This window comes from Xiphophorus hellerii, chromosome 1, assembly GCF_003331165.1.
Source record: "Xiphophorus hellerii strain 12219 chromosome 1, Xiphophorus_hellerii-4.1, whole genome shotgun sequence".
In the NCBI taxonomy this organism is placed as follows: domain Eukaryota; kingdom Metazoa; phylum Chordata; class Actinopteri; order Cyprinodontiformes; family Poeciliidae; genus Xiphophorus; species Xiphophorus hellerii.
Genome location: NC_045672.1, coordinates 12,949,085 through 12,974,694, shown reverse-complemented (window position 1 = coordinate 12,974,694; position 25,610 = coordinate 12,949,085). Strand labels below are relative to the sequence as shown.

General features: G+C 42.0%; 1 protein-coding gene across 1 annotated transcript in view; it reads left to right on the top strand.

Annotated features, from left to right (window-relative positions):
- The first annotated feature begins 314 nt into the window (after positions 1-314).
- casz1 (castor zinc finger 1) overlaps positions 315-25,610 on the top strand; it is a 62,202-nt gene continuing 36,906 nt past the window's right edge. Inside the window, 3 exon segments of the mRNA XM_032572305.1 lie at positions 315-439; positions 18,522-18,967; positions 18,969-19,083. Of these exon segments, the coding sequence (XP_032428196.1) occupies positions 361-439; positions 18,522-18,967; positions 18,969-19,083 (640 nt within the window). The 5' untranslated portion in view covers positions 315-360.

The following is a 25,610-nucleotide window of genomic DNA, read 5'->3' as shown; positions in this document are numbered from 1 at the left end:
TCTCTCTCTCTCTCTCCCTTTTCCTCTCTCTCTCTCTGAGTGTGCTGCACCGGGCTCTCATTGTAGCAGTGACAGGAGGGCACCCGTTAAGTGGCCTGCGTGTGTGTGTGGGCGCGCGTTGTTCTCCCACGAGGTTGTGGGGTGGGGAAGGGCGATGAAGGACCCCTACTGGTAATGTGGGTAAACTCGCGCAGCCTCGACATCTGTGAGAACAGGCAGAGGGGGAGGGCAAGGAGGGAGGAGAGACAGACAAGAGAAGAGGAGGACAGAGTGGGAAAGAGGTAAGGAGTGAGAAGGAGAGAGGGAGGGAGAAGGGGGAGAGAGGGAGCAGAGCCTTGGCAGAGAGCAGTTGTGGAGAAAATGCCTTGCTTTGTGGAGAGAATTCTTCCAGGGCAGGAGGGAGAGGTGAGACAGAGCACTGAGGGCGCTTTGCTGCCAGGTAAGACTCACACCAACACATACACACCTTCCTCTAACCCCCCACCCCCACCCTCACCCCTCCCCACAGACCCACACACACACCCACGCCGCAATCCACGCGCACGCACGCACACTCACAAGTTGGGTGTTACGTACTGGTGAACGAGTTTGCTACTATTTGCAGTTGGCACGCATGTGTAGTGATGTGGTGGGTGGTGTCAAAGACAGTGCACGTGAGAGTCAGGAAACAGCAGGTGTAATGTGTGTTTTCTGGAAAACATTTAGCGAGTTTTTGTACACATTCAGACATTTAGAGCTGAAATGTTCCTTTGTGTTTAAGTTCTCTCTCTGACTTGTTCTGTCAGGCCTTGTCGATCCATGTGTCACATTTATCACTCTGAGTCAAAGGAAAGCTTTTTTTTTTATAAAAAGTCCATTGAATTACTTTTTTTATTTTGAATTACATTTTCACTAATTTGCACAGAACATTTAATTACCTAACATTCCATCAGGGTGAATGTTTTTAAGCTCAACTTTAAAATATAGCAACTTTATTTGGAGTGTTTTTATTGAGTTTAGCCACTAAAACATGACTTTTAAAAAGTAGAAAAAGTTCAGATCTTTTTGGATTTGTCACGGTGTTGTCAGCAGACTTACTTGAAATCCATCCGGTTGTTTTGGTGCTTATATTGTGATGAAGTGCTTCGTCACTGGAGGGATTTTCTACTTTTAGCTCATGTAAATAGCAATTGTTGAAAAAAAAAAAAGACAATCCCTAAAGAGTTCTTTCTTTCCTCGTGGAGAGAAGAATAATCCTCCTTGTGGTACAATTCGATTTTCTCCCTCTTTGCTTAAATAAACACACACTGTGTGTGAACGTAAACAGAGGTTTCCATGTGGCCCTGCCGCCGTCTGTGTCTCAGGCAGCCGAGCGCCTCTCGGCTCGGGCCTGAGATTTCTCGTGGAGGCAGAAGTTGGCCCGGCTCTCCAACTCCCCGCTTTCGCTGTTTATTTGTTTTGAGAACAAATGGGAGCAGCAGAGTGACAATTGAATTTGGCTTGCATCACCGTGGCGATCTGGCAACCGCTCCCGCGTCCCATAGGATCGCTCCAGTTGCCGTGTGCCGGGCGCGTGTTTATTATTTAACTGATGTGCTCTATATGCTGCTGCTCTGTGCACACATTGTGTGTGTGCGTCGGCGTGTGTGTGTGTGTGTTTCTGTCTTTGAGTAGTGGGTGGTGGTAGCAGCATTCACGAGAGAGACATTTTACTAAGCAGACATTTCCCCCTCTGTTTTCACTCTGACCTGGTAGGAGATTGATGACTGAATTGTGGAGTACATGTTAACAGTAACCGCTGATTTATGAAGATACTTAGGGTAAGTGAGGCCGCACAGGCTTGAGGGGAAGAAAAAGATATAGCCTTTTAAGTTAATGTAAAAATATTGCCTTTTTAAGTAATAATTGTTATTACTACTGCAGGGGTTTGGAGAGGGGTCTGTGTGAAACTTGGACGTGCACAATGTGCAAAGTTAAGCTTTTCCTCTTCCTCTGGTCATGAGCCTTCCTTTGTTTCTAGCCTCCCAAATCTGTTTAACATGCGATGTGTTCTTTTTTTTTCTTCCCAAAGAATTACACAACTGGATGAATGGTTATAATATTAATTTAGTTAGAAAAATAATAGGGAATATTTGGATTGAAAGTGACTTCTCTTCCCTGAGTAAAACCACAATGGAAAACTCCTGGATGAACTCTTCCTCTGCAACAAGTGCAGTATGTATTTTGGCAGCCTCTGCTTAGCCAAGGATCCCTCGGCGAATCTGCATGCAATTTTAGAGGAATCAGAGTCTTTTCCTCTCCTTGAGTTGTGAACACATGCTTTAGTGTATGCTCACTCGAGATCTTTCTCATACTCAAAGATGCAGGTTCGGTATCTGGACGTGTTTAAGCATTAAGAGTTTTAGGATATTGAGTTTTTCCATCATATTAATCCTGCAGTTTAGAGCCTTTTTAAAGAGATGACTGCATAATGTAACATGGCGCTGCCCCTCCCCTGACTGTTTCTGTGCACTGTCAGTCAGCTGGTTGAAAGAACACTTTTAACTCCCTGACAACAAAGACAACTTTTCTGTTTGGAAACACGTCCAGGATTATTAAGGATAAAGGCTCCACCCAGACAAACACTCTGATTCATATCAACTTGTTTGTGTTGCTATATAAAGAGTAGATTGCTAGAAGATGTTTAATTAAGTTTGGTATCTCAAAATCTGACAATGTTATAGATAACATTTTTATAACTGTAAATAATTGTAGCTGAGATGAGAATAGTTGTTGCTTTTCTGATTAAAATATTATTAAAAAAATACCACGTTATACTTGTTTGGTTTTTTTTCATATAACTACCATAAAATGGTGGTATTTTCCCTCCAAAGCTTTCATAATGTGGGAATCTCGTGCCTGGATGTGCTCTGCAGCATTTTTAAAAGAAATAAAGCAATTTAGGGGAATACTAAACAGCGCTTCCTCAGGAAGAGGGATGGCTTTCATTTTTTTCCAAGGCACCTCTTAGACCGAGTGAAATGTTTCCCCCGTTCGCTCAGGGACGACTTTATTTCTTACCAGGGATTTAACACTCACTCAGTCCCCTCATAAATACAGCGTCCCTCAGCCCTTCACTAGCCATAACTCATGCACTAACTCTGGAGCTAACTAAACCCATATAGCAGAGCCAACACTTGTTTGTCTTTTCTTTTTTTTTTTACCTCAGCCTTTTCTCCCTCACTTCTTCCTCTCTGTCTCCGCTTTCTCCTCTCAGCTGATTTATGCGCGTGACAGGATCCCCTCTGACTTGCCGTTCCTCCGCAGGCTCCTGCGCGGGCCTCCTCTCGGCCCCCGGCTCGTGGAGCAGGGGTTTTTAGTGGGAGAAATGTGCATTTGAATATGAGCCAGCCTAATCTCCTCCGGGCTATTTAGAGTGAGCCTAACGCTCCCAAGAATGAGCGAGAACAACACGGGGGGGAAAATGCGAGCGTCCCTCTCAGCGTGTCACAACACAGCTCGGGTCTTCCCAAAAGAAAGTAGCAGGTCTTTAATTCGCTGATGGGGATCTCTGTGTGACTCAAAGAGCGCACCGCTGCTCCTTTCAAGGCACCTGTTGAAGTGTTTGTGTTAAGTTTGCTCTTTTTCTTTTAGCATCAGAGCAGCTGGTAAACTTTTAAGCTGTTTAACTTTCAACAGATGAAAGTGATCAGGTGAGATTTTACAGATTGGCTGAAGCCTTCAGTGATCTGGTGCCGACTGGCATTTTGGGAGGAGACGGCTTTTCTGGCTTGGTTCCCGCACTGGTTGTTAACAGCCTGCTGGTACCTTCTGTTCTCCGTGCTTGGTCCCCCACGGCCCGACTCTGACAACTCCTCAAGCATCTGAAGACCCTCTGAAGTCAAAATCGCCCATTTTGATGTCTCAGGGCAGCGCTCTGCGTTTTGTTGTCTTTGCGTCTGAAAACACAGGCCCTGCTTGGAGGAATTACCCTCAGCACTCCCGTTGGTATCAGACACTGGGGAGGGAGGAGGGTATCGTTCCTGTTCTAACTCCCCCCACCCAACAACCCTTTCCCTCCGATCTCCTTGTTCCCCCTCACTGTCCTTCCCTCTCTTTTTGATCTCGCCATCAAATCTTCCCCGGTTTTTCTGAGTGACGTTTGCCCGAGAGCAGCTTGGGAACAAGCAGGCTGAAGAAGACATTTGAGAAAATGCGCCCGAGCAAGCCATCACCTTTGATAAAGCCATATTTCCAGCGGGAGAGGAAGAAGAAAGCTAAAGAGTGCATGCATTGTTGATAATGAAAAATGCCATGAAAGGGGGAACATCCCTCTGATCCCAGCCTGTTACATTGACAACGTGTAGTAGAACAGATATTGCTGTAGTAGATCAAGCTTTTCTCTGAGTTAGGCATTGGCCAGTTGCTGGTACCGAAGTTTTAAAAAAGTTGTGGTTTCAAAACCAGTAAAGTTTTCCGTTGTTATCTTAATGAGGTAACGCACCGGTGCCTCCCTCTCCTCCCCACCTGTTACCCTCCGCTGACAGTAACTGGCTGAAAAAAGGTCGAGAGATTTTTATCTCACTTACAAGAAGAAAAAAAAATCCCAGAGAATCATGGCAAAGACACTGAAAGAGTGCTGCCCATTACTTTTGATAGTAATCGCTACTTGAGCAAATAGCTCGACTAATTAACAAAGTAAAATCAGCTTGTTAAACTTCCACAATTACTTTAGAAAAAGCAGAACTGAAAAAAAGGAATACAATTCTGCATAAAAGGAATGTTTAAATTACACCGAAGTTAAGATTTTTACTTAAGTTTATGTATCAAAATCCAAATGATGAGGACTAAATGTCTTTCTACTGTAACTGTTACATTAATCTTAACCGTAATGGTGAATAAGCAGCAGTAGAAGTAATTGTCGCTTAGGTTTTCTAATACAAGCATTATTTTTTTTGCAATCTTTTTGTAAATACTCTGAAAAGCACTGTAATTTAAACTGTGAGAATCTCACTCTTGGATGTGTTTGACCCAGATGACTGAGCTGAACGTTGGGACCCACGTTGTGTCTTTATTTGAGCATCCGTTTGGCACCGAAAATATTCTCGCGGCTCTGGGAGTCACACCAGGGCTTTGATCCACACTTCACTGTTTGTGGGTGTGGGTGTGTGTGTGGAGATGTGTGTATTGGCAAAAAATCTGGCAAGGCACTGAATAAAACGAATGAAAAGACAGAGAAGTGGAGGGAAACTGGAGACACGCAGAGAAAAGAAATGTTAGCTTTAGTAATTACTACCTCCACAGAGAAGCAGTGGAGAGGACAGTGAAGCAGGCGAGCGCATGAAGGAGGGCCCGTGTGCAGATAATGAAGGGGTATCATTGTAGCTCTGACAGTGTTAATCTCAGAGTGCCCCACAGTGTGTGTCTGCGTGTGCCTCCGGTGAGTGTAAGTGCTGCCGAGATGTATGGAGGTTGTTGTACATTGTCGTCGACTCATTTTGTAAAAGCGAAACTATCCACCTGACAGTTTATCCAACTCTGCCTGCTGGCGCTGACTCACAGAGCTTCTTGAATGCAGCACCGAAGGCTTTGTCAGCCATCCAGACTTGTTTTATTTGGATGAAATGAAGCGAGGCAGTTTTTAAACTGGTGCCTTCAAGTAATTTTATCATGCCAGGATATTCTAAAGCAGGATTTGGACTTTTTCATTGTGCTCCTTGTATGAAAAGACACAAAAGAAAAAATTGCTTCCTTATCCATTGTTTAGTTGAAAAATGCAGCTTAATTTTTACGCAGATGTCAGAATTTCCAAATTAGAAGAACAGAAAGTCAGATGAGGTTGAAATTCAAAGTTAAAGGTTTCTTTCTAATCATAAACTCAACATCTAATATGGCTGCTGTGTGCTTAAAGTATATTTTAATTGCACTGTTACTGGATGTGAGGCATCTAAATGAATCTTTCACACACAGGGAACCGTAGAACCCATGTAAGAGTTCCAATACATAAAATTCAAAGCAATGTAAAGCAGTTTTCAGATGTTGATTTCATTCATTAGTGGAAAAATAACTATCCAAACCAGTCTGGCTTTTTGTGAAAAACAGTTGCTTCCTAAATCGATTAGGTTATGAAACTGACATGTGGCAACAACTTCCATCAAGCGTTTGTCACAGCACTCAGTCAGATCGTTTTATCACTGTGGAGGATATTTGACACACTCATCTTTGAAGAATCATTTTAATTCAGCTGCTTTGGAGGCTTTATGAGCATGGACGGCCTGTTTAAGGTCCCGTCCTGACTTTGATAGTCTTTTGTGAGTACCCATAAAGGCCACCAGAGGACCTCCAATTATACTTTTACCTCGGTTTGAGAACCTTGGAAGCAAGGAGAATTTAAAGTGTTTAAGAACGTTAGAACTTTCTTTTTCTGTCCCCTCTTTCGTCCCACTTAAAGTGTTTTAGGCTCCGTTGCTTACAGACACTCTAACACAGGAGAAAGTGTTATGAATATGTATCAACACAGCATATGGCAGCAGTAGCGCTGGGACTAGGTGTGTCCAGAAGGTAGAGTGCTGCCGATGCATTATTCTCCATTCAAATTACCACAGTGAGAAGGGTGAGGTGCTCTCCTTATGTCTTCAGATGGGGCAGGAGAAACCCGGCTCAGGTGAACCAGCGGGAATTGAATAGCCATGATGAGCATGGTCGTGGGCCACCTGAGTTTCCTTGATTTGGTGGATTTTTATTTTTTATTTATTTATTTTTTTTGTTGGCAGGCTCAAACTTGGCTTACTTGCTGACACGAGCGTGATTAAAAGCGATATTTCTGACACATTAGGATGCGCGCAGGAAGTAACCTCCTCTAAAGCGTTCATTATTAGATGCATGACAGACCTGAATATTTATAAAATAGGTTTTAATAATTAATAGCAGCAATCTGCTCCCGTAATTCATCAGATTTGCACTTCAACAGAGTATCCGTTTTCACTTTAAAATAATAATAAGAGGAATATTAATGTTGCAGAAATGTAAAACGGGCAGCTGGTTTTCAGAGCGGATAGGTGAGCGCACGCCACGAGTTTCATTTTAACCTGCCGCTTTTCAGATAATAATAATAATAAAAGAAAAATCACATCCAAACTGCAGCTGTTTTTTAAAAAAACCCTCTCAGTTGTTTGTGCTCGACAATTTAGTGAGAGGCTTGCTCATAAATGTGGCAAGTCATGAAGATAAAGATGCAGGAAACAAAGTGGGGTTGGTGTAGAATGCAAAAGTAGTCGCTGTGGTTTTATCAAAAGCAAATTTATTTGTTTGAGTCAACTTAGCAGCACTTCCTTTTGTATACTGAGACCCAAAATAGACAGTATTTTTTTCCCCTGCAAAGCAGCTTTGCTTGTTTCATCGTTTCACTCTTTTTTTTTTATTCCCACCCACCTTTTTAATGTGAGTGTTGTTTTATCACACCTTCAAATTCAGCCATGGCACAGTCTTGCATCTACTGAGCTCTCAGAAACACGAATGTTGCTGGTTTAGCTTGTCACTGTCATGTTTAGCTCACGTCAAACTTTTTTGTGTAAAAGCACAACATTTTTGTTGCGCTCACTGCGGATCATTTCTTTTTTTTTCTTCTTCTTCTTCTTCATTTTATCAGTGTGTGAAAAATGTCAACGTGTTTCTCAGAAAAACTGACGTGACCTTGCAGCCACCAGACACAGAGCTCTAAGTGTGGTGACCTGAGCACATGCATATGTACACTTAATATTGGTCAAAGCCACTCAACATACAGTATATAATCATATACAGTGGATTGTGCAGCTACCCACATGTCTGCAACCACACAGACACGTAGAGAAGTCTTGAAAATGTCTAGTGTGATCAGAAAATGCTTTTGTCACTTCCATCCTGCTTGTCAGAGAAAAGCTGCACATCGCAAACCAAAGTTGTAGCAAATATGAGCCGCAGCCACAGGGCTTACAAAATCTGAATCCCATGAGCAGGAAGACTCGTTCTCTTCGCTTCCCCTCGTAGCCACGTAAACAGCGTATTTTGATCAAAAATTTAATAGTGCTGCATTAAAGGGAGACGCGGAAGAGCAGAAATTTGCAGGAGAAAGCGATAAAAATGACTTCCTTTGATCATTTTTGGACAGACAGACAAGCAGCTCGGACTGACATTTTTAACAGGCACCTTTGATTCATTCTCCTGCATGTAAAGTCCAAAAGAGGAAAGTCTGTCAGGCAGAGCAAATGTTTTAATGGTAGCCAGGGATCGATGTTGTCAGCCCAGGCATCCTGTCTGGAAATACATGCTTTTTTTTTTCCAGGGGTTGGGGGGGGGGTTTAATGTCGCCTTCTTCTCTCTTTTCAAGGAGAAAAAAGGAGGGAAACATCATGGAGAAGGGGAGGTCAGCAGGCTCTGTGAACGTGACAGACTGGACTGACTTTATCCTAAATGAGTTGGAATAAAAACAGAAAAGAAAGGGAAAGTTTAGGATTTTTAATAACACAACCATGTATTATTTTAACTGAAGTAGATAACTCTCTCTGCACCATCATTGAGTTACTTCAGGAACCTTAAAACTGCTGTCCACTTCCTCTTATAGAACAAAGTTTTTGAAGTTTCCAAACAAATTGACTGATATAAAATTAAAGTGATTTAAAGTTAAAAACATATAATAGTTTGAGTAAGCAAATTTCTTATACATTTTTGCTTTTCTCCCAGAAACTGAAGCAAATAAGTATGCCAAGAGGGAATAGACTTGTAATGTGGTAAAGCAACTCCAATCCCCAAGATTTATTTATATAATAATAAAAAAAAAAACTTTTCAGGATTTTTTTAAACACTCAGGCTGAAGGTAATGGCTCGTTCCAGAGGGGGGCAAGATTTCTGATCATATTAAATGTCTCGCATAAAATTAATTTTGTGCAAAAAGCTAAATTGTTATTAAGTTTTAGGTGAATGCTGTTTTATTTATGCTCATACTGTCTTAGCTGTTCAGTCTAACCAGAGACACCTTCATTCTCAAAGGGTGAATCATTTGGGAATCTCATAGGTGGCGCACCGCCTCTTACCTTCATTTCCAGTGTATATAATTATCAGTCTCTATGTAAATAACTGTTCCATTCAAACATGATGACTACTTAAAAGTTCATAAAATATTTTTTGCATGAACTGCTTGGACTGTTGTAGGACAGGAATGGTTTTACCCCGGTAGCGGCTGGCTTTAGTATCAACCTCTCTTTGACTAGCTAGCTGTTAGCTTCACCTTCCAGGAACGGCTCATTACAGCTGTCTGCTGCAGGTCAGCTATTAACTGCTTACAATCTTTTTAACAGAACCTCACTTCAAGAAAAAAACAAACAAAAAAAACTATCCCTTCAAGGTGCACTTTCATTCACATGGCCCTCTTGTCTGAAAAACAAATTTGAAACATAACCTTGGAAATCAATTAAGAGGTCTCCGGTAGTATGAGAAAAAAAGAAATATTTTCTCCCTACTCCTTTTTTCCTCGTCTCTACTTCTCTTTTCCTCTTTTCCTTCCCTCCACTCATGAGTGACTTGAATCTGCTCATCACAACACCTCTTGTCGTGAGAAGGCTTTGTCAGCAGTGCTTTTATTCCGTTTTCTTTCTTCTTCTTCTTTTTTTTTTTTTTTTTGTACCAGCACCAGGCCCTTATATGCTGTCAAAATGTCTTAAGAGTCTTATTAAAGAAATGCCACAGCTCATTTCCTTGTAATTCAATTCATATGCTGTTGAAGGAGGGCATGTCTAAAGATCTAAACAGCTTTGCTTTTTAGGCTTCACATTAGGGGTTATCTGTGAGGGCTTGTCATTGATTGACATTATCAGGCCTGACAGGGCCTCATATCAAGGTTAACCTCATGGACAAGAGTGCCACCCGCACGGACACGCCGAGCTCTCGCCCTCGCCCTCGCCCACGCTCCAGTCTGGCCTAACTTCCCGAGGAGGGAGACTTGCCACGTGCGTGTGCCGGTTCCGTCTGTGTGTGTAAGCCAGGTGGAGACTTCCAGTCTTAATTGATATCTAATGGAGCAGCGTGTGCTGAGTTTACCCTGGAGGATTGACGCACCGAGTGTGCGCGCGCGAGACGGTGAAGATGGCTCGCTCGGCTGTGGAAGTTCTGGAATCTGATGAATTAAATACGGCCCACAAAGAGAAAAAAAATAAATAATTATAATAATAACACGCAATGACACGCAGCCCATCTTCCTGACCTCTTGGGTAAACAGGGCCCGTTTTTTACACTAGAGGAAGGAAAAAAAAGCCATCTGACTGACACTGTATGAGCACACATCTCCCCTCCTCCCTCCCAACAAGCCACTAAGGCAAAGAGAGATCCCCGTGACCAAAATACAACTGAAGCAGTTAATCTGTACAGATATTAGCTCAAGGGCCCTCGAGAGGTGCACCGTCGAGCCCCCTCTCCACTGTACTATACGCCGCCTCGCTCTCGCGCCAGCCGTGGGGGGAGGGACACAGGGGTCGTCTGCTCATTTACCGTGCCGGTTGGCTTATCAAATTGCACTTCTGGTGTCGTGAAACCGAACGCAATTCTCAAGACAAAGCGGCGAGAATAGATTTCCCCTGTTTCGACCCTGCAGAGGGCACGGGGATTGCGCGCGCCAGAGTGTCTGTTTTATTTTGTTGTTTTTTTTAAAAGCAAAGTTCTCCCCTCCTGCTGCCACGCTCACAAATTAAGTCATCATCTGGTGCCAGCTGGGAGTCCAGATTTGATGTACAATTTTAACAAGTTCGCCCGGCGTTCGGCAAATTACCCTGAGCAGCAAACTGAATAAAAGTTGGCTGTTTTGGTGCGCCGCTGTCAGGATGATTCAGGATGATTCTTGTCACTCATGTCAGTGTTTTTTAACTCCCCTTTAACCATTTTAGATTGCTTGTCCTCTGCTCTGGAAAAACCATAATTACCCTGTTTGTGATTAAGCCAGAGGGCGGATTTGTCCTCAGATCTTAACTTTCCTGCCTGATTGCCCTCAAGTTCAGTGTCTTTCCTCCTCCATCTGCGCTCGAAATACACATTGTTTTTCCTCAGCCTATTGTCCCACGGAGTCGGCGAGCGCGTCACCGCGGCCCCTTTGTTTCTGCCTTTGTCCTGTGGTGCCGTGTTTGTTGTTTTTGCGCTGGCATGACGGCAGCGCGGCGCATGGCTGAGGGCCTCCTGCGTTTGATAACAGCCCGCAAACTGAGCCAGAGCGAAACAGTCCAAACGGGTCCTTCAAGGTCAGGAAAACCGCAGACACCGCGCAAGGTCACATTCTGATCTAAAAGCAATAAGTGTTTTATTGATGGGAGAGAGGGAAAAAAAACAAGCAGGCAGATGTGCAAGCAACTGATTAATAATAAAAGAGATGTGTGGGACATAGAGGGGTTACAGCATGAAGCTTTGTGTGTGTTTGTGCAGAAGTTTTAAAGCCAAGCATTGATCTTGTACTAAAACCCAACAGATCCAATAGAAATAAAGCGAGGTAAAAAAGAAAAGAACAAAATGTGCTGGTGGCAGTTTCCTGGGTGCAAGGCCTCTCTCTCTCTCTCTATCTCTCTCTCTCTCATGCCTGAATCATTTCCTATCATCGGTGCAATTTGTGTACAGTGTGAAAGTACCGTTTTAACGAATACCATAACCAACTCACTTCTTCTGTTTTGACAGTAATCCACGTGTCATATAATCTCATCAACAGCATGTTTTATGACACAAAATAACAGTCAGCCCAGGTTCCTTTTTTCCCCCTTTCCGTCTCTTTATGAACAATGTGCCTCTTGTATTTTACCTCCTGTGCCACTAGCTTTCCATGAAAATAAGCAGACTGTCGTCATCAATGTGCCTTTATCGGGTTTTCTCTTGTTCTCCTTTTTGTCTCTCGGTTTTGCCCAATCATTTTCAGTATAGCGGTGTGAAAAAAAATTCCACTTCTACAGATTTTTCTGCTTTTTTTGTTTTTGCTTAAATAGACAAAAAAAATCTGAATAAAATTCAGTGTTTTAATGATTGATTTCATTCATTTAGAAACCAAGTTGAGCTAACTAAACTGGCCCTGTGTGAAAATATTGAACTCCATATTTGTTAAATTGTAGATTTACGGAAGAATAAAGACATTAAAAAGCAACATAGAATAACTCAGACTGAAGAAATTACACAATAATAAAGAGACTGTAGAACTTCAGACTGGGAAAATATTCTGTATACTGAAAAAAACCCATCATATGTGGTGTAAAATTAAACCAAGATAATAGGGGGGGAATCATACCTGCAGTCAAACATGGTAGTTTGACTGCAGGTCAGGTCCCTGTGATGGGACCATGAATTCTGCTGTCTCCCAAAAAATCCTGAATGTGAATGTTGGGCTGTCAGTTAGTTGCCTTAAGGTCAAAAGTGCCCTTTGGCTTTACAGCAGCGACCGGAAGAAGCAGCACGTCCATAATTTACTAGCTAGAAAAAGTGGCCTAGTTGAAGTCGGGATTCAAATCACATTGAGATATTTAACATGGCCTCCAATGTGGCTCAATTAGAACAATTCTGTAAAGAAGAGTGGGCTAAAATTCCTCCACATTGACATGAAAAGACTCATTGCCTCACATTATAAACAGCAGATGCTACTGCCAGGGGTGGCATAACCAGTTATTAATTTTAGAGGGCAATTACTTTTCCACCTAGGGCCAGCTTGTTTCAAAAGTTTTATCCTTTAATTGTTCAAATCATCATCTGAAAACCACGTTTTTGTCATGAAGTGCGGGTGGTGAGAGTGGTGAGGCAGAATGCAGCGGACCCAGGAATGATGAATATGAGGATTTAATGATGAGAACCGGTCAAAACAACGGACAGCAGGCACACGGAAACACTGACGACACTGAAGCTAACATTGACGAAACATTGACGAGGACCCGACGAGGAACAAAGAACACAGGTGGAGTTAAATACACGGGAGGGTAATCACAGAAACGAGACACACCTGGGAACAATCAAGGGGAGGACAGGACAACGAAGAGACTAAGGACACAGAAAAACTCTAAATAAACACAGAAAAACACAGATCCTGACAGTTTTTGTGTTTGCCCAGATTGTCTTTGGTATTAGGTGTCATCTTATGATCTGAAGACGTGACAAAACAGCAAAAAGAGAAGAAGTCTAAATGGGGAGAAACACTAATTCGCATCACTTTGTACCTGGAAAACCTGCTAACTGGGTAGAGCTCCAAAGTGAATCAGTCAGGGGCAGATTTAGGTCTGAGGCAGGGACTAGCTTATTCCCACTCCCAGCCAAATCTTTTGTTCAGGAACACTCTGTGGGACACGAAGGCTTAGAAATTCCCATTTGCTCAGCAGTTCACATTCACATTCATGTACATTAGTCTTCCTGCAATAGAAAAGCCACCATAAAAGTCCCCTTTTCAATTCCCCTCTCTTCATAAACTTTCTCTCAGAAGCACACCACCCCCCCAAACCCCCATCTATCAACTAGTTGGCAATGGCATTGTTTTTAATCATCAGAACCTCAAAATTATTATTATCGCTTCTGATGCGGCAATTAAAACTTCAGGTCAGAGGCACAACGAGCGGTGATCAGCAGCCGAGCTGAGAAGTTTTAATTAGACGATCAGAACCATTAATGCACAAAAAAAAGGTGTGCGCTGGGAAATTAACGGGAACGTCTTAATCAGGGTTAGCGACTCCGAAGAGGAGTCAAGTGAACAGAGAGCAAAAAACAAATCATTTCCGCACCACTGGGACAAAACTCAATTAAATATGCATGCAGAAAAATGGAAATTTCTCCGCATCCGCTGCACCGACTGTTAGAGAACTGTGGCAAAATCTCACGGCGGGGTCGGCAACCTGCTTATTGTTATTCTTCTGTAATAAAAAATGAGAGCAGGGCCAGATGCTGGGGTCCGGGTGCAGCCGGGGTGGTTGTCCATCAGTAGCTTTCCGCTCGACTTGCTCGCGGCGGCTGTTCGTGGCTTTCCCGGGAAGCGAGAGAAGTGTTAGGGAGTGGGGGGGGGGGGAGACAAACGTTCTCCTCTCGTGAGCCGTGAATTCACAAAAAATAAAAACATTGTAATTTTGCAAGCGTGTCGGTGTGTGTTTGCCTGTGCTTTTCCTGAAATACGCAGAGGCGAGCGCACACACCGTCACACGCATCTCCCTTGAGAGGCAGGGACATGAAAGGTTCACTGAGCTACACAGTGGGAGCCTTGTCGATTAATCTGCCGAAGGTTCATAAAGTTATAACTAGACTTTTTTTTTTTTAAAAAAAAAGCTTCTTCAACTCTTGGTCGCATATTGTAAAATAATCCTGAGCTAAACAGACATCTCCCAGACCTTGTTTGTATTAATTAACTTAAGATATTGCAGAGGGGGGTGGTTGGGTTGTCCCCGTGTCAGTCATGTTGGAACCCAGCAGGAATCTACAACGGGGCCTGTATCTGTGTTTGATTAGTTGAAGAGATAAGCTTCGGTTTAAACAGGCAATATCTACCTCTCATATATACAGACCCCCACCTGTGTGCTCGCTTCATACCAACAGAAACTCTGCAGGGAGCTGGTCTGTTTGTGGGGCAGCCTCGTTCCCTGAATGAACAACAAAATCAGGTTATTCCATTTTTCATGTGACGTTCCACAAGTTGATTGCATTCCAGACTGCTTTGGATGTAAGGTGCTGCTGGTAGAGCTGCAGCAACCACAGCGACTTGAAAAAAAGTCTTCCCATTTTGTCACGTTGCAGCCCTAAAATCTAGTGGATTTTGTTGAGATGTATTGTGATGGACCAAAGGTGCAACTTCCTGGGTTAATGGTAGAACCACTGTTTGCTGGGAGCACAGGAATAAGTTTCAAAGAGCTTTCTACTCCTTGAGACTGATTTGATTTTCTCCTATTCTTCTTGGCAAATTAGTTCAAGTTCACTCAGATTGGATGGCGGGCATCTCTGAACCTACCTTCGCTTGTAACAAATTTCCTTCAAATATTCGTCCGTATTTAACTGCATCTTTAATTCATCTCTGACCAGCTTCCCAGCATCTCCAGACATGATGCTGCCACTGCCATGTTTCACAATGGGGAAGGACTCTATGTACTAATTTAGTGATTTCTGAATTGACTTTGTTGCCAGGGATTTTGTTTATCATGATAAGAGAGACAGTATTGATCTAAGTCCTAAAATCATATACATTTATTAAAGTTTTGGTTGTGATTTGACAAAATGTGAAAAAATTGAAGGGGTGTGAATACTTTCTGAAATACCTGTACAGTTTACCTTCTGCACATTTATCTATACTCAATGTGACTAAAGTGCATGCTCACACAAATTATGCCCTCCCTATAGCAGTTACTAGGATTTCAACTATTCTGGCACGCGAACAGACATTCTGAATCAGAACCCAAACATACCTGTGGGGCTTGGAGAGCTTTGCAAGAGATAGTTTGTCAGTGCAGACTGAGAAGAAGCAGCTCTAATGATCCCATTTTTGACCAAAGATATATATGTATAAAAAAGGACCCTGACGTCAAGCGAAAGGATTCAAAAATACCTAAGTTGACTTTTTCTTCGTGTTTTGGCCTTTTACAGACACTACGTGCCTGCTCTTCTTTGTGGCCCTGCTCTGTTTCCAGTAAAAATAGTGTCACAGTTAACATAAGCAGCTGGAAAAATTAGTTTCAGCTGTTGTGTTCTAACCTGTCTGTGCTTTTTTTTCCCCCCCCCAACTCCCAGTGCTTACTGAGGAGTCTCCTCCTTGACAATTAGTACACGGTGCTAAAACAGAGTGTAAATAATGTCCGAGGCGTGTGACAGTGTTGTTTTTCTTTCTGATATTCATTAATAAGGCAGAATGCTTACTGGACTCTCAGAGAGGTGGGAGGATCTGGTCCCAGGGGGAGAAGTTGTTCTTTCATGTAGGTCCCTGCAGATTTTATCTCATTGTACGCTATCATGCACACAAACGACTTGAGGTAAACAGCTTAGAGTTTCCATAGCAATCCTTACTGTAAGCAATGGGGGGGGAAAAAGCTGCTGTGGACAGAAACCAAAAGCATAAATAATAGTTTGACCTGCTTTTATACAGCAGAGCACAGAGTATTTTATTTGTTTTAAATTGTGTTGCAGGTTTAGAAAGACAAATAATCTGTGGTATCCACTTTTTATGCCAGTTCCATGCTCAGCATGTATTTGTAATCCACTCATGCTTCATTTTGTAAACAAAAAACTTTACAAAAATAGGTACGAATTGAAAGAAGCCCCTGTTGAGGGGTCACTTCCTACAAGGAGCCTGAGATCGCTGAACAAAGGAAGTCAGTAGTTAAGGCACAATATAAAGAATAAATTACATACAAAGCAACACCCAAATGACCTCAACCTTCCTCCGGAGTGTATTTCTGGAAAAAAAATATTATTATTTTTTTTAGTTTATGTCTTCCACTTCCTAATAGTTTTTACATCTGATGCTTTTTCGGATTTCTCGTCCTTTAAAAAGCTGACCCCTTCCAGGCCCCGCTCCCCTCCCTCCACCTGTAATTGTCTTAACACCAAACTGCTCGGTAATGCGTCTCTGATATACGGGGCACAGAAAACTGCGTAACTCCTGAGAGTCATTGTTTCAGAGAGGAAGCCCGCAGTGTAAATACAGTAACTGAGAAAGCATGTGTGGGTAGCGCGGGGTTCATTGTCTGGCGACGGGGGTGATCAGTAAACTGCTTCAAATTGCATATCCTCTAATGATTCCACAGCTTTGCAAAAAGAAAATGAAAACAGGATTTTATGTTGCTCCAATGTGATTTACATAATGCCGACGGGGGGCTCACACATGATTATGGTTGGCTTTATGGCTGAGGGGAAAATGAAGAGGCTCGTACTCATTGATAGAGAAAGTGGATTGAGTCCTTAAGGTGGAACTTTGTTACCTCAGATATTGCACATTTTTCTATCCCGAAATGACATGTGCTTAAATCAGCACCAAGGACAATGTCTGCTGCGAGTGTCTCCAGACGGCCTTGCAGAAGTCTTAGTTGCCCTTAAACTTTTTCATGGTTTATGATTTTTGCAACCAGACTTTAATGTATTTATTAGGATTGTATGTGACAGCGGAACACAAAACAGTGCATAATTCAGTGGATTCTTTTATATATCAAACACCCAAAAAGTGTGGTATGTGTTACGCCCCTTTTAATCTGCTACCTTAAATATTTGCAACCTTTGCCTCAGTAAATGTCATCTCATTATAAATCTCATAAATCCGACTGTTCTCTAAAGGCCTCAGAAGTTTTCTAGAGAGCAAAAATATCATCAGGCATAAGAATATCTGTTTAATTTTTTTCAGCACACCATGTGATGGACATACAACTATCACAGCTGCTGTCAGATGAGACTAAACCTTTTCCCCTACGTCTGAAAGACTTGTGCTTGTGGGTGGCAGCATCATGATGTGGGAATGCTTTTTGTAGGATGTTGCTTAGAGTTGATAGAAGATGAACAAAGCTAAATTTAGGACAAATCATGAAAGAGAATCTGGTTTACCTGCCAGTAGAAGAATGGTCCTTTTGGCTAAAATGTGACAAAGTGTGGAAAAAGTGAAAAAGGCACTCAGTGAAAAACAGAGCACAGCTTCTAATCTTAAGTCCATATATCATAACGACAATCGTCTGACTTTCTGAAAAAAAATTCAACGATGGTTGTTCTGAACATGCCTTTAGAAGATGAACTTTGGTGGTCCCATGAACGAAGTGAAAGGTAACAGAGTGCAGTTTCTGCCCTAAAAAGGCAGCTCTGGATATGGAATGTCACAGGCAGCTGTTCCTCCCTCATCAGAGGACATGTTATAAAGATAGCCCCACTTGGATTGAAATAATGCCACCCATTCCTGCCCCAAAGCACACTCTGTCATGTGCTATTGTTCAGAGAGGCTCCCCTGGGAAAATAAATGTTGGGACTTGTTAGTGTATATGGCCGTATGGTTAAGTAAAATTACACAAAATTCAAACTATATGGGGTTTTTCTTTGTATCTGTTTGACATGTTATCCCCTTCCCAGGAGACTCTCAAGATGCAGTCTAGATTTCACCAAAAAGCCCAAAAGAGCAAAGCGTTTTCACTCTTCGATCTTGACAGCTTAAACGCTGTGCAGCCCCCCCACTCAGTGTCAGGTCCACAGCCTCTCGAGGTGAGAGTGAAGATAACATTTCACAGTGTCTATATAGCACTGTCATGTGAAGGATTATGTAGCCTTGTACAAGCCGCTTGTAGTACTGTAGGGGGTCTGATACCTATCTCTCTGTGGTTTAGATGCTGGTGCCGTTGTTCTATTTTTCCGCTGCGCTAAAACCTGACCAAAAGTGTGTTTGAGTCTTTCCAGTCTTTTGCTGTTGCTGTCAGTTAATACTGGGAGGATTTAGCATCAGAAACTTCTGTTTTCTATTCCCCATATTTTCCCATTGGTTTGAACAACCTCTGCCCTGGTAATCCCTAAAGAAGACTCGCCTTTTATGTCGATAACTGTGTTTTACTCACGTTGCATTTCCATCTTTCTCCCTGTTTTTCCGCCAGCTGAGAGGAGTTTATGCACTGACACGACCTCAGGAAAACCCAAGATGGCCGCCAAAAGGAAAGGTGGCCTAAAACTCAACGCTATCTGTGCCAAGCTCAGCCGCCAAGTGGTGTACGACAGCAGCTCCCAAAACGCGGAGGGAGATCAAAGCGTAGCAGAGAACAGCGAGCGCGGCAGTTCCTACTACGACGACAACGAGACCAACTTCCCAGAAAGCCTAAGCCTCAGCCAGAGCCTCGAAGAGGACCAGAAGAGACGCGAGGCCATCGAAAAATGGGTCAACGGCGAGTACGGGGAAGAGCCGCCTGCTCCTGACGAGGAGCAGGAACATGAACTCAGAGTCAGCAATGACGAAGACGGTCCTCCCGAGGGCGTCTACATGGTCCAGCCTAAGGGCTGCAGTGACGAAGAGGACAATGGCGAGGAGGCCGAGGCCACGACAGGGCTCTCAAGATGGTAGTTACCATGACGACAAAGAAACTGATGAGAGACCTCCAAAGGACAACAGCTACATGCCTCCAAGCGAGGGCCAGAGTCGCCAAGCAAGTTTCTCCTCTCCAGGTAAGATTAACCTGACATCCAGATCATGAGATGTTTTAGAGAACAGACAATATCTTTGGGACATGATCAAAATTTTACTATATTTTTTTCTGTGTTTATTTAACATTTCAAAAATCTGTAATCCATGCAGAGAAATTTTGTCCAGTTCCTCAATTCTGTTGATGTACTTTTTGTTTATCTATTTACAAGGTGATTCTAATGCTGGAAAAGCATTAGGAAGGATCAAAGCAGATGTTGTTGTTAGCAACTAATGATTGGTACTTCATATTATTCCTACTGATTTTTGCACATCATTGGCATCCTGTCATTGTTACATTTGTTTCTTCAGTGCTTGTTAAACAATATGTTATCAACCAGCCCAACCTTGTCAACGAAACAAGACGCAACAATCCAAGTAGCACTTTTTGCCTTCAAATCCAGGAGCCATATTTAAAAGTTTTGAGTAAAACAGCAGTCAGACATCACTTTTGGATAACAGATTTCATTTTAACGCAAAATCTTGCGAGATCTTGTGCCATGAACTCTTGTTACACACCTGGCCAGTATTTTTTATAGATCTGCAACTAACTCTGTCTCAGCTCCACAGTGGTTAGCACTCAATAGTATTAAGGGACAAAAGCTTGGATAGAGGAAAGGAAAGGTGACATTGCCACACATCCACATAAGCTTAAGTGTACCCATTATTGGAAAGACGGGCTCTAGAGTTACAATATGAATAGCCAGTGACATTATTACTCTAAAGGCAGCTTCAGCTGGCAGGTCAAGAGGGGGGGGGGGAGGAACTTGTTTGAGGTTTACAATTATGAAAAAAAAGCATAATTCATAAAATGGAGAAGGCTGATAAGGCTGGGTTTTTAAACATTCTCCCGGCAGAAGAGGGCCAAGAGCACATGGCAGGGCCAGACTAAGCTTCATATTACACCCAGGATTACATACTGAGTCTTTGATTTTTTTCCCCTAAGCTCACTAAACTTAGCCACTGCCTCAAGCTCTCTTACACGGAGGTACATACGTTTTTCTTTTTATTCTGCAGCTGTTAAATCCGAGCGATCAGTTGTCAAATAAAGTCAGCAATGCTGAAGTTATCCTGCAGTGGCCTATTTAGTTTTTTCCAAGCCAATTTTTTTTCTTTTTTTTTTAGATTCCTTAATACAACAAGCACTAATTATAAAATGACTCATAATGGCCCTTGTTTAATTGTGATACTATGTTCCCTTCGCATTACTCACTGATTATCAGACAGATAAAACCGGCAGCAGGGAAGAATTAACAGCAACCAGCAGTCTTTTGGGAAAGTGTTGTTGCACACTTTGTGACCCTTGAAACTAAGGCACTTTAAGAGAGAGTGGCCTTATGTCGCACAAGTTAAAACACAGAGCTGTAAAAACGTGAAAAAAGCACAAACACAGACACTGCTCAGCTCAGTTATAAGAATAGATAAAGTCAGTTTCACACAGAGAGAAGAGAGAGAAAAAAACAGCAATTTGCAGGTGAAACCGGTTGTTGTGGTGCAAAAACAAGTTTTGTTTCGCGTTCGCTCGCCTCGGTTGAGCAGTTTTTCGGGCTTCTATCTAGGTTTAAGTGTGCGGCTCAGAGTCGCGCCACACGTACTCCCTTTTTTTGTCATCGTCTCTATTTTCTTCTTTTTGTTTTGTGCGTTTTTTCTTCTTCTTTTTTTTTTTTCACTGAAAGTTCAGCAGCCGCTCTGGCCACAGTTAGAATCGGGGGCAGGGGCTTCTGAGAAAAGAGTGCAGACTTCATTTCAGAGGCAAAAGAAAAAAAGTGCTTTGTGGTTTTAATTAGTCATTTTGTATATTTCGCGGCCTTAAAAGGGCCTTGTCTGTAAATATGTTGAACTATTGTGAGTCAGGCTTACACCTTTCTCCCTCCGCCGGCTTCCTTCTTTTAAGCTCACAAGAAAGCCGGGTGTTTGAAGACGGCATGGAGAGAGCACCCCGCATCAGTCGCAAATCTCGTCTTTAGAGCGTTGTTGTTGTTTTTTTTTTTCCTCTCTTTTCTTTCCCCGAGTTCCTCTTTGTTGATTGTAACTAGGGCATCTATATTGCCGTGTTTCTGCTCAGCTCACAATTAAAACATTTTTCCTCCCCTCTCCCCCTCTTCCTTCCCCTCTCTCTCCGGCTCCCTCTTTCTCTTTCTCACTGCTGTCTTTCAAAGGCTGATGTGGAGTGCACATAATTATGCATATAAACATAGTGGCTTAATTATCTCTCACAACATCAGTGACAATGTAATTAACAAACATTGCAAGATCAATGAGAGAAACTGCGACCTTCAAAACATTTAACTCCTCACATTGAGGCATTGCGCAGATTTCCTATCAGTGCAAAACCCCAGAATACTTTTCCTAGATAATTTAGATGTCGCATTAGAGCCCTCTTAAGCCAGTCAATGGGAAAAAAAAAAACAATGAATTAAAAAGTATGAAACAAATGATAGAGATGCTCAGAGCGATGGATCAAACAGGCTTGACCATGACTTCCATTTGCAATTCTGGGTTCACCCCAAAAGGTTATTATTCATTTCAAGCTATTTCAAAGCCCCCTCCCTCTATTTACTGCCTGTTAATTAACTGAGCAAACAGTGTGGAAGTTTTAAGCCCGGCACTTTTCTTTTTTCGTGTGACAAATTACATCAAACAAATGTACATAACGTCATTTATTCATTGCAACTCTTTATTAGCTCAGCCACTGTCTGTTTAAAAAGTGCACCCTCAAACTAATTCACTGATATGAGCATAAATAGTTTTATAAAACTATATTAAAATTACCGTAGGATAAAAAAATAATAATAACGCAGCTGACTGAGACCAGTACAGCTTTCTGAAGCCAAACATTTTAACCAAATGTCTGCATGCAAGCTCTTCAGATTAGTCCATTTATAGCCGCCGGCTTCCATCTTTATCATCGCCGACACCTTCTGCCTCTTGGTGCCATGGACGCTGAGGCCGTGCCACACGCTGATGACCATTTTTGGGCAGCAAATGGAGATATAATGCCCATCTGTTATCATATCGGTGAGGGGAAAATGTGGCCTAATTGCCTCAAATATAGACAAGGCAGGCCTGTGTCGCGTTTTGGATCCTGAAGTGTCGAGATTAGGAGCCGCTTGCCTGCAGCTCTCCTCCAGAGAGATTGCAGATGGAAATGTCAGATGGGGTTAAAGCAGAAGAAGAAAAGAAAATTATTTAGTTATTTATTCATTAATTTGTCCTAAGCCGAAGGGGGCCACGTTGGGCCCTGATCCCCACACACAACATTGAGTTTCCCCACCTGGTGTCACATGGCATTATTAAGAGGTGCTCAGATAGCAGTTGAGTAGCGGCCTCATTTACATGCCGTTTTAGAAAGGTTATCTTCTGTCAGTCCTAGTAATAATCCCTTGAAGTCCAGTCATTTGCCTTTCAGTGATAGCACGTCACGCGATCCGGCTGATTTCTCAGCAAAAAGGGAAGAGAAAAAAAGAAAAAAGAGACATCCGTTAAATATTAAAAAATGAAGCATTGCATGAAACAGGAAGAAGTTAAGTCTTTGATACAGCTTTTAAACTGCTTTTTTATTTTTGTGAAGTAAAAACCAACAAGTGTCCAGTTCTCTAAACTGATATGTAGCAATTCTGTGTAAAAACAAATTTGAGTGCATTCCATTTTTAACTTTTGCCACACTTTACCATGTAAAGATCAAAAATCTATAACATGTTTGTGAAATACTTTATGTGGTCGACCAACACAATAATAAGAAAGGTATGACATGACCCCCTTTACTCTGATACCCCTAAATAACGTTTCTGAGAGTTGTTGAAACCTTGAGATGTCATTCTATGACCTAACCCAGCTTTAATTTCTCCACAACTTTATCAATAACCTGGTGGCATTGGACTTTATTTAAGAGTACCAGAATAACCGCCATACCAGTTTTAAGTCTTCTCCAGCCTCCTTACATGATTTCTTGCATGATTGTTTTGTATTTAGCTCTATCCACCTTCCAATCACCGCTGAACAGCTTCACTGTTCCCAATAAAGGTGACCGTTCCCGCAGCATGATGCACCCGCCTCTGTGTAGATGGCCTTGTTCATGAAACAGCTGTATTAATGATGAGATTAAATTAGTCAAAAGTGGATTCTCTTTAATAATTCTCTGACTTTTAAAGGGAATTAAATGTGATTAATTTTATGAAATAATTTTATTTAGGTGTATTGGACCAGTTTTTATTTTTCAAGTAAAAACTGGTTGAAAACAACATATTTGTTTCTTTCCACTTAATAACAGTGCACCACTTTGTGAAGGGTTGTTGTATAGAGAATACATTAAAGTTGGTGTTTTTTTTTTTTTTTTAATAAAATATGGGAATCACGTTGATATAAAAGTATGAATCCTTCACAAGGCGCTCTCTTTTTCAAGTTTTAGTAGAGTAGTTTTATTCTTTCACTCTTTGATCTGTGGTGGAGTAGCACATGTTAATGGTTTGTGGTTTTGAACTTGCATGCCTTTCCTATATTCGTTAAATTTAGTCTAAATTGCTATCGCTATGGCTTCTGTCCCCCATTGAACTAGGGTGACCAGACGTCCTCTTTTTCCCGGACATGTCCTACTTTTCAGACCTAAAAAGATGTCCGGGGGGAATTTAAGAATTGTCCGGGATTTTGGTCAACTGCCTCAAACACATTACATAGCTTACAGTGCATTATAGGGCACGGCGCTGCGTGTCACGTAATCCCTGAGCCGCGTCAGTGCGGGCAGCACTCTTCTGTGTTCATCCCTCCCACCCATCCGCCATACGGTCTTCTGATTTCTAATTCCCCCAACAATGGGAGAAGCGAAACAGGTGTATCCTATTGGAGGTGATGAACAAGCCCAGGCAAGCAGGCTACGGACTTTGTTCGGTAGCCTGCTTGCTACTTGCTAATCAGCAGGTGGGGTCAAAACACTTTGTTTCTCTCTCTCGCGCTGCTCTAACTTTGGAGCTGTATGATATACTGTATGGATAAATAGATGCATATCATATGGTGCGACTTGAGATGGCCTTATAAATACAAACCAATAATATCCAACCAAGAGAACTCGAATCGCTATCCTTTCTAAATGGACTTCTTCAAAAGCATCCCCAATTATGTTTAATGCCATCACTTAATTTTTTGGCTAAAGAAAAAAATGTAAACGTGAGATCCGGTATGAAACAGCACAATAGGCAATTGTATTTACGTAGTGTCACTGTGGTTTTAGTACATGTGAAAACACGATAGATTTGACAAACTGATCTGTGGCAAACATGTAGGTATTTCCTCTCAAATATCTGATCTATTTCTCCTAAAAATTTCATGGCACTTCGATCCACTAGATCCTGTTTCATACCGACCCACAGAGTGGAGAAACAACCCCAGCCGTGGCGAGTGGAAATTTGGGGATTATTTTACATGCTGCGCAGGGGATGTGAAGAGCAGGGCCCAGGGACTGATTTAGCAATAACTGAGAAATATGAGACAAGAACAGAAATATTTGCGTATTAATTACCTCGGATGGTGGGCGGCACCTCCTCCTGCCAGCTCATGTGTTCTCTGCTGATGAAAACAGCAGTAAAACAAATTTTTAAAAAAGGACTTTGGATTTCATCCCTGTGACCATGCCAAGTCAGTGAGTGAGTAAAGGAGGTCGAACATAACGCTGTTGAAATGATCATCTGTTCTCAGATCCTGCCTAATGTGCAGAGTTACTCAAGAGGAGACTTTTGGAAATGAGTCAGATCTGCAAACACATCAAGGCTGCTCCGCCACTCCTGATTATTTCTTTCTTTCTTTTTTTTTTCTTTCCGCTTCTCTCTTACTCCCTTTTTCTCTGCACCATTTCCTCTTCACGCAAGCTCTTCTTCTTCATGCATAGCGTGATCCTTTCACTGCTTTCAGGGCCAAATCATCCTTTCCTTTCCGCCACTTTCTGACCACTTACTCTAACCTGGATTGCACTTAATGAGGCAGAATTAATCTCCACATAATGCAATTAAACTATACATTGACTGTATTCTGCCGGTGTCCTTGGGGAAGTTGTCCAATTTAATGGAGTCCTTAAGTAAAATTATGGTTTAGTTTATAAATGAACAAAAAGTTTGTTCTTTGCACTTTTGAAGGTGGCACAAATCAACTTTGAAGGTTTATTAGTTTATAAAACATTATTTAATACATTTTCTTAATTCCTGTAGTGTTGTTGGATTTTTTTTTGTTTTTACATTAAGCACTAAAAATCTTTTAATTCTATAATTAATTTTTTAATAAATTAATGTTTTCTTGCAGCAGCACAAGTTCCCTGCTTTAATCTGAACATGTTTATTCGGTTAGGGTGAAAATCCAATTACTGATGGCACAGCTACTGAGAATTCCTGTGAAATAAATATAACCCAAGCATTTTCAAATATACTTCATCCTTTGTAAGTTGATCAAAATCTTTACGTTTGTTTCCGTGGAGTATACATTGGATCTTGCTCAGAAGCCCATTTGTCTTAGCCTTCTCTTCACAATG